General features: G+C 44.6%; 1 protein-coding gene across 1 annotated transcript; it reads left to right on the top strand.

Moving 5' to 3' along the window:
* Positions 1-1,469: 1,469 nt before the first annotated feature.
* LOC147728156 (cis-aconitate decarboxylase-like) lies at positions 1,470-7,343 on the top strand. Its single transcript, XM_086963233.1, has 6 exons — positions 1,470-1,490; positions 3,874-3,928; positions 4,360-4,547; positions 5,183-5,275; positions 5,578-5,783; positions 6,281-7,343. The coding sequence occupies exons 1-6, from the start codon at positions 1,470-1,472 to the stop codon at positions 7,200-7,202; spliced, it is 1,485 nt and encodes a 494-aa protein (XP_086819359.1). The 3' UTR covers positions 7,203-7,343.
* The last annotated feature ends 2,240 nt before the right edge of the window (positions 7,344-9,583 follow it).

Below are 9,583 nucleotides of genomic sequence, written 5' to 3'. Positions count from 1 at the left end.
CCCCTGCTCTGAAGTCTCTGCCATCAATGAACATCCCAGACTGCCTCTTTAGACCGAGGTGCTGTCACTTGGGGTTCCAGGTCCTTCTCAGACCTGTGGAACCAGCTCTGAAGGAGAGAGGGAGGAGCTGGTATGATGAAATGTGCCCTACACAAGGACACCCCTGAGAGGTGTTTATTGTCTGTAACTCCCGGGATTTCTTAACTTCGGAAACAGAGGCAGTGAGTGGAGCTCCCTGCAGGGCTCAGTGGGGGGTTCTACTTGGAGCCTACTCCCGCCTCCAGCGCCCCCAAAAGAAATGGATCTTACTGTTCGGATTCTTAAGGTTATTATGGGTATTTAAAGTTGAAACTTCATCTCGCAATCTGCTACCCTTACGTTTCTGAGATATGACATCACAGGATTCTAATGAGAAATTATTTCCTTTTACTGTTAAAAGTCTATTATTAAGAATACATTCCAACCATGGAAAGCACAGAGGAAATATCCGTTTTTTAGTTATTCCTTATAAAAATGATAATATATGCCCTTAAATTATAAGAGCGAGGTTTGAGAGAATTATTTAAAGTCGGTTTGAATGTGTGAATGTAACTGTTCTTTTGTAAACTAAAGTCGCCGGTATATTCTAATAGAGATATGCTTAGAATTGTAGGCACAGAGTCATATAGAGACAGAGATAAAGAATTGCCTACAAACACTTGCACTCACGTAGAGAAATGTCAAATATAAATAACGTATTAAACGGGTGTTCGCATTAACTATTTACTATGTTGGATCCAAATGTGTGAAAGTAAAAATGTTATTGTAAATACAATTGGGTGTTTTAAATACATACATGCGCAGATGTATAGGCATACAGTAATACAGAGAAAGATACAGATGCGCCTCGCGACCCTCACCAGTGATTTGCCCCGCTTTTCAAATCCCTTCAATTGATCTGCGCGCGCTCACAAACACTCTTAATGTTACGATTACTAGTATAATTCCAGTTCATCCTCCATTTTAGGAAGCCAGGTGGGGGCGAGAAAGACACTGGATCAGCCTGGGGTCTCTTCCATGGATTTCCCACGGGCCCCTCTCTCTTTGGTCTGCTCTACGGTATTTCCTCCAGAAATTTCCCAGATGTCTCCGTGGTCTTTCCCAGAGGATGGCACCTGGCGCTGGTCACTCCTCGCCCGCCCCTTTTAGTGACGTCACTCTCCACAGGGCTCGATCTCACGCGCCTCTTCAGCGTATATAACCTCTGTCAGGAGAGAGACACATCAGCCAACACCAGAAGCGCACCTGCCCTCAGCACCGGAGAGAGCGAGGCCGAGCGAACCACTGTCCAAGGACAGAGACAAAAGAGACCCCTCTCAGGTCGACAGAGATAGAGTGCGGGGCACAGGAGATCCACCTCGAAAGACAGAGAGACTGCTTGTAGAGACGGGAAACTTATCTCAGGACAGAGGCAGACACCAGTGCAGAGCATGCTTCAATGCGCCTTCCAGGTGAGCCCCGCTACAGGCATTAGGTTTTGGCAGCTTTAAAGGCTGGATTTGTATATTTTTCGTCTGCTTGGGGGGCATAATTTGTTTTCATAGTCCACTTAGATTGGCTGAAAGCCTTTCTCTCGATCTCACTATTCGTTTTTATAGAGGGATATCTTCTAAAATACAACAGACAGCGCATTTACTTATTAGAACATGTATGTGGCCAGGGCTTTAAGTGGGCCGGGTTTCAAGGGGTCTGAGCACCGGCAGTTTTTTAAGGGGGGCCTCGAAACGGGTCTCTATCGGGCTCTGTTTTGAGCTCTGGCACAGGCGCTCCGTTTTTTTCCGTACTGCAGTGACAGCATTTTGCTGCCAGTGCAGTCCAGAAAAAAGTGCCAGGGCGCACAGAGCCTGATTGAGACCCGTTTCAAGACAGCAGGCACATCGGTGTGTACGTGCTCACATTGCTCACTTCTCACTAGGGGAGAAGTTTCGGCATGACGTCATGCCAGGTGAGCGGTGTAGTTGAAGGGAAATGCTTTAAAGAGTCATTTTCTTTCTGGATTTCCCTTCTATTTCTGAAACGCTAGAGCAGGAGCATTGTGGTAGGGTCACCAGGGCTTCAATTGGAAGCTTTTTCAATGTTATATGTAACCAGCCATAGTTGCAGCTTATTTATCTTATGCAACTAATAACCATTGACAAAGCCAATAGTCCTTACTTGTTGTAGGTGTAATGTGACTTGTTGTCTCACATATTTGGATGCAATGACAGGAACAGCAAAATACAAGTCGGGCGGCAGACTATGCTAAACACAGATTTTTAGCGTGTGTTAAAGCCACGCCCCTAATTACATTGACCACGCCCCTTTGAGAGACCCTCCAGTTTTTTCAGCCCACTTAAAGCCCTGTATGTGGCTATATTACTGCTTTCACGTTTATTTGCTTTTTTCACCTTGGCATTCTGATGCTTTTTATGTACTTTTTACATTCTCATACTTCTTAATAAGTATGTGTTTGTTTTTTCAATATATGTTTGTGAATAGACGGAGAGCCCCTTTTATTCTTACCTTGCCACGTGTTTTAATATCGCCAGTTCTGAGACCATTCGCCATGTGTTCTGTGATGTTCGTTATATGGGCGTCTCTGTCTACTGTGAACATTGCAAAAGCATCCTGGGTAGTTACGGTCTTATAAGATGTTCACCAATAGAGGCTGTTATCATACGGAATAATCCTCAGAAATCCGACAGTAATATTTAAAGCGTCTTGGGGTTTTGCTGCCGTCCTGTTGTTTGTAGCGCTGCTGCTGATAACAAGCAGAGCCAGTGAAGCATAAACTGCTGGTTAAAATGCAGAATTAGCAGCAAGAGATTGAACTGAAAGGAGTTTGGGACGTTATTGTAAGTATTTGCTTCCCAGAGTAGGAGTAAAAAAGCACAAAGCTTGATACATAGTGCCTCGGTGGTGCACTGTGGCCCAAGAGACATTGGGCCTTATTTATGAAGGCCTTGCGCCGCCGGTGCGTCACTTTTAAAATGGGAAAAAGTGACGCACCGGTGGCGCAAGGCCTTCATAAATAAGACCCATTGTCTTTCTCGCATCCACGGCAGGAGCAAAGTAAAGTTTCACACTGTGCCAGCTGATATCATGCTTCACACCGCTTCTCTGCCAACATCCAATCAGAATGCTTGCACCAGAACAGAGACCCTCTGATGTATGTGGTGAGGCGCTGGCATCATACGACAGTCTGTTGGCATCACAGGCCAAAAGACCAGCATCAATGGACATGGTGCTGCGATCAGATGTATGCCAATTTAGGGTGCTGGCATAATACACCAGAATGGTTCCTGTAATGTCAGGGTACTTTCATCATATGCCAGTGCCCTGACTTCATATGCCAAGGTGCTGGCATCATGTATCATAGTCCTACCATCATGCGTGCTCCCAGGTGCGGGCATCATATGTTAGGGTGGTGCCTATCACACCTGGGTGCTGCTCTGCTGTTGGGCTCCCCCTGTGATGGGTGGCTTTGGTGCCAGTCCTGCAGCTCATGTGCGAGTCTATGGCTGTTTATACTCCATGCTCTACCTGCTGATATGTCAGGATATGTGCCATGCTGGGGCAGCTCATGTTCCAACCTTGAATTGCTTATATGCCAGGCTGAGAATGCTCATGTGCCAGGCAGCAGTCACTCGTTTGCCAGTCTTGGACTGCAGTTTGACAGATTGCACTTGCTAGCTGTGAAAACCCTCAAATCTCTCCTGTTATTCCCCCTTCTCTGTCCTCTTCTCGTTCTTGACTCTGTTGCCTTGTGTTCCTCTCTTTTAGCCCCGTCCACTCGCTTCCATGTTCTTATACAATGAAACAACTCGACTAATATTGCTTTCTCCCTTCTTCCAGAATCCACACGCCATCCTCAGGCTGTCCAGGCAGGTGCACACAGCGGCGGTGGAAGGTAAGTGTCTGTGTGCGCTCACTGCTCTTGGTTTGAGTTCCCGCTGTATTTTTTGTACGCAGTTAATGGTTCTGGTGTCCCTTCCCCCGGTCTGAGACCTCTCTCTATATCTTGGTCCCAGTTATTGGTTCTGGAGTCACTCTCCCTGCTCTGATGCCGCTCAGTATACCCCGGGCCTGGTTCTGATGCCACTCTCCTTGTACCCGGACTGATCTGTATCCCATGGGCCCAGTTACTGGTTCTGGTATCACATACCTTGACTTGGGTCCCTAATGCCACTGGTTTGCATCTGCTATCAGTCTAGAACTCCAAGAGTCCTGGGTAGTGATTGTCCCATATACACATCATCTGATTCAGGTCCGGATCAGCTGGACTTGTGTCTGATGCCAGCCCAGAATGCTTGTAGTTCTGATCCTCTTCTCTTCATTCAGTGCTGGAGGGGAGCCCCCTGGAAAAGGCGGTCACTAGCAGCTTTGCGTCCTTCATACATGGAGTCCAGACAGATCATCTGTCCCAAACCGTGCGGCACCGAAGCAAGCGTATGATCCTGGACAGCGTCGGCGTTGGACTGGTGGGAAGCACGACCCATGTGTTCAACATCGCCCTGGGATACTGCCAGGTAAGAGAAGACATTGAACTCACTAAGCAACACACCATGCAGAACAATTAAAAACCCTTTTTACGCCAAGAGTGTGACTATACTCCTGTGGTTGTGCCATGTAAAACTGCTTACAGACTTTAGTGGTTCAGGATCACCATAAGATTTTACCAGGATATTCAAATCTTGGATCGAACCAAGCAACACACCATGAACCCCTTGGCTATTAAATAACCCTCTAGAATAATAGGGTTAAATAACCCTCCAGAATAATAGGTAAGAAGAGAGAAAGACCAAGTCACACCTTGAATTACTCATCCACCATGAAATACTCATCCACTAATCACAGCCCAGGCTGCCTTCAGATGCAAAGCAGGTAATGTCTTGAGACACTGGCAGGACTTCGAGCATAGACTAGGGTACCCAAATAAACATTAGGAACTCTGGTCCCCTAAACAACTGTCCTTCAGAAACACTGCATCTACTCGCAGTGACCCCTTGCCTGACCATGTGTTTCTTCTAATAGATACCACCATGTATCAGGTTAATCATCCTGTGTTTAAAGTTGAATAATCCACATTCCCAAAATATCCGCTGTTTCTTTACTAGGTTTCTAGGTGCACTTTCTATTCCTAACTTAATTGTATTTCCAACAGGACATGTACTCCTTGTCTGCCATCAGCTCTGTGTATGGAAGGAAAGGATTGAGACTCCCACCTACGCTGGCTGCATATGTCAATGGAGTAGCGGTAAGGATTTTGAGAGCGGGCTATCACTTTATCCCTCAAGCATACACTAAGAACAATGAGTTTATGAGAATTTTACTTTAAGTCTGTCTCCTCCAATGTTCAATTCTGTCTGTTTCTACTTCTGTAAAGAGTCTGTATTGGGCAATGGCTCAGTGACAGTCACTCAACCAAATCTTAGAATGTGGATCCTACACTTCTGTGAATTGTTTCCATAGGTCAATGACACAAGCTCTCTGCTTAACATCACTTTCTGACACACCCTTCTTTAAGTACCTTCTAATCCTCTACTCCTCCTTTAACAGAGTCACTCCATGGACTTCGATGACACTTGGCACCCTGCCACCCACCCGTCAGGTGCTGTGCTGCCAGCTCTAATGGCTGCCTCCCAGATGTTGCCCATGGGATTCCGACCCAGTGGCTCAGACTTCCTGTTGGCATTCAACGTGGGCATTGAGGTGCAAGGAAGGCTCATGCGTTTCTCAAATGAAGCCAGCAATATCCCTAAAAGGTTTGTATGATACCCACAAAGGGCAGAAAAATCCCATGACCAACACTCGATGCCCACAGGGGGCGCAGTATCTCCTGGGCATGGTTATGATGTACGATGTATGAAAAGGGTAGAAATATTCCATGTGTAATGTATGAGAACCCTAAAGAGGGGGGGTGTTACGATGTGTCCCCGATTGGCACATAGGGCAGAAATATCCCTAAGAGGAACCTATCATGCAAACAAAATCATGTATGTGGATAGCACACAATACAAAGTAAATATGGTAAAGTACATTTTTCTGCTCACTGTAACTAGATTATTTATATGTGTCAAATGATTGATTAGATCCTATTATAGTTTCTCTGTTTCCTTGTACTACATAATAGCATTAATGGCTGATATGCTTTTAGTATATATCCGTAGTTCGCACTTATTGTTAGAATTTCCCCTCTTTTAAATCTATTTTGGTATTATCCTTATTCCATGTCTGACACCAATCTTTTTATTTCCTTCAGGTTCCACCCTCCTTCTGTTGTTGGCACCATGGGCAGTGCTGCTGCTACAGCAAAGCTCCTTTCGCTGAATGCAAAACAATGTGCCCATGCTTTGGCGATCGCTGCCTCTCTGGCGGGGGCACCTATGGCCAATGCTGCAACCCTTGCCAAGCCTCTCCATATTGGCAATGCGACCCGCTTTGGGATGGAAGCAGCACTTCTAGCCGCCCGTGGGATGGAAGCCAACCCACTTATCTTGGACGATGTGCCAGGCTGCTCAGGGTTCAGTGCTTTCTATGGTGACTACCAGCCCTCGTCCCTGGCAATGCCAGATCAAGATTACAGCTTTCTTTTGGAGAAGCAAGACATTGCCTTCAAGAGGTTCCCAGCTCACTTGGGCATGCACTGGGTGGCAGACGCTGCCATCTCAGTCAGAAACAGAGTCACCAATATAACGGGCTCCTTTAACCCTGCTTCCATCCGCGCTGTTCTTCTGAGGGTCCCAGTCTCCAAGTATATCAACAGGCCCTTCCCAGAGTCTGAGCACGAGGCGCGACACTCCTTCCAGTTCAACGCCTGCACTGCCCTTCTGGATGGCAAGGTGGGCATTTCTTCCTTCAGTGAGGACAGCCTTAGTAGACCAGATCTGATCAACCTGTTGAGGAAGGTGGTGGTGGAGCACCCTGAAGACAATGTGGCCAACTTTGACAAGATGTACGGGGAAGTGGTGCTGCTCCTGGAGAGCGGAGAGATCGTGACTGGCAGATGTGACACCTTCTACGGACACTGGAGGAAGCCCCTCAGCCAAGAATCGCTCCATGAGAAGTTCCTCTCCAATGCTACCCATGTGCTCCACCAGGACCAGGCACAAGAAATTATTGAGGTGGTGAAGGAGATAGAAAGCCTTACAGACTGTTCACAACTGGCATCCTCTCTGCAGTAAACATGTTCAATTAAAATTAATCCCTCTCACAAAGTGGGAGTAAAACTTTAAATGAACTACAGGTGCAATCAACTTTATTGTAACTAGTTTTACAAATATTGAAAATTTATTCAGGGAGAGGGACTTTAGCGATACACTGTATAAAACGACGAGAGTCATTCATGTCCTCTCCTATCATGAAAGGAGCTGTTATGTCTCACAGTACAGTGAGGTCCCCTTTTAACCAAAACAATACAGAAGCATCTGGCTGGCAAGAAACAGTATGCTTACGTTTCCCATAACCTCATTAGTACTTTGCAAGAGCTGTAAAATGCAAGTTGTATTTATTGTTATTTAATTTTTGTTTATTTATTATTCAGTGAAATATCATGTCTCTTTTTCCAGTGGCCAAATATAGGAAGAGCAGGATCTGCAGGTTTACTCTAGTACTGAATTGTCCCTCTGCTGCGCTCTCTCATGTGTACTTTTATGTAAAAAAAAGCACAGGACAAAATAGGTCACTCCAAGAACTTTTTATTTCAATCTCTCATGTTTTGTCAGTGAAAAGTATTTTGTGCTTTCTGTGGTTATTTATTTAATTTTGAATAAAGTCTCTGAATTCATTGTACAGTGACTGTAATTTTTGCAGTGTGCAGAAGCTGACATTTTAGATGCTGACTTACTGGGTGGCCACGGCTTGATGACAGTGAGACTGGATTCTCTCACATACAGACCTTACATATGAAACTCTATTTTTCAGCTGATGCTCAACATGCTGGCCCTCCTACTAGAGATTTACAATCTTCCCTGTTTTAGGAACTTCCCTTACATGCGCAAATACTCACATAACAGTCAGAATATACATATTTGGACAAGTACCAAAGAGTGATCCGATCATCGGCACACCTTTTAAATGTTCACATTTTTCATCTGTTGCCATCCAGTTTGCACCACTGTGGAAGTTCTCAATCTCCAGTGTTCAAACTCTGGTGCCATGTGCGCTGGAAGGTGGGGCATATTGTTAATAAACATGTGGGAAATACACAGAAAATCATACATTTTGCCAACCAACTGCGTGACCCACTCCACTCAGTGAAACATACTGACCAATGTTTAGAAACACCATTTTGTAAAAACCTACTTTTGACAAAGAGAGGTGGGAGGTGGAGTTTGTTGCTCCTCTCCCACATGTATTTCTGATGAGATTGCGACCTTTTTTCTGTATTTAATTCTTCATCTCTATTGAGCTATGTTGGGAAAATACAGGAAGAATTTGGATCCTAAACTGCAGGTGACTCTAGTCAGTCAATTATACGTTCTCCTGTATGTGGATGATTTGTTAATTTATTTCTTGTAAGCCAGCATCTCTAATACTACTTTAACTTAAGAAGCATAACATTCTGGGCATTTTATTTACAGGATGTGAAATTTGGAGATGAGTATTATTTGGTGTTTCAGCTTGTGGTGAAACTACAGATTATTATTGGAGATCTTCTCAAGCTTTGAATTAAATACTTTAATTTTAAAATATCTGGATATTTGGCATAGACTGATGGTGGATCTACACCCTTACTGCCTCCTATTACAAGTTTTGCTGTATGTATAAGGGAATAACAAAAGTTAAAACCCTTTTAGCACATAGAGGGCCAGATGTACAACTGTTTTTAGCAGTCGCAAACAGGTAATACGGGCTATGTATTTTACTAACCCTGTTTTGTGAGTCGGTAAACTATTTCCGACTCACAAAATATGGTTTGGAATTTGCTATTTAGGAAGGGGCTTTTGGAGGGTGTCACTTCCTAATAGCTAGTCACCGGGGGATGTACAATTGTTTTGCGACTGGAATGCGGACGCAAAACAATTGTAGTTTACCACCTACTTCAAGTAGGTGGTTAGCCAGTCTCAAACAGGAAGGGGTCCTCAGGGGACCCCTTCCCCTTTGAAGGTGATTGGTTCCCTGTACCACAGGGATTGCAGAATTACTCCAGCTTTTTGCTCAAGTAAAACTGTGACGATGTCTATTGTGGGAAAGGTCAGATTTGAGTTTGTGAATTCTAACAATCTCAGTTGTTAGAAGGGGTTTAAAACGTTTCAAGGCAAACAATGCCGTGGCCCACTTACTCCCACCCTTAACTTGGGGTTCACTAATGCAGGTTTTTCTGCACTCTTGGTGGAGAAATCTGCAGTAGTAAAAGCTTTTTTCTCTGCCAGGATTCCTTCTGAATCTGAGTAAATTCTTGACAGGTGTAAATAACTTTCTGCCATAAACAAATGTTTACAAAAGAAACTGTCTATGTGCTCATCCTTGTGTACCTATTTAGGTGTCCTGATGAAGGTTGCAGTCATGAGTAGTCTGGGACTGAAACAATGTTGTTGTCATCTTTTGAACATACTTTGACAAT

This window comes from Lissotriton vulgaris, chromosome 3_1, assembly GCF_964263255.1.
Source record: "Lissotriton vulgaris chromosome 3_1, aLisVul1.2, whole genome shotgun sequence".
Lineage (NCBI taxonomy): Eukaryota > Metazoa > Chordata > Amphibia > Caudata > Salamandridae > Lissotriton > Lissotriton vulgaris.
The sequence above is the reverse complement of the archived record's forward strand: the minus strand, read 5'-3'. Positions and strand labels throughout refer to the sequence as shown.

Coding starts and splice junctions, on each gene's coding strand:
- LOC147728156 (XM_086963233.1), top strand. CDS start 1,470: ATGCTTCAATGCGCCTTCCAG. Junction 1,491..3,873: donor TGCTTCAATGCGCCTTCCAG/GTGAGCCCCGCT, acceptor CCCTTCTTCCAG/AATCCACACGCCATCCTCAG. Junction 5,276..5,577: donor CATATGTCAATGGAGTAGCG/GTAAGGATTTTG, acceptor CTCCTTTAACAG/AGTCACTCCATGGACTTCGA.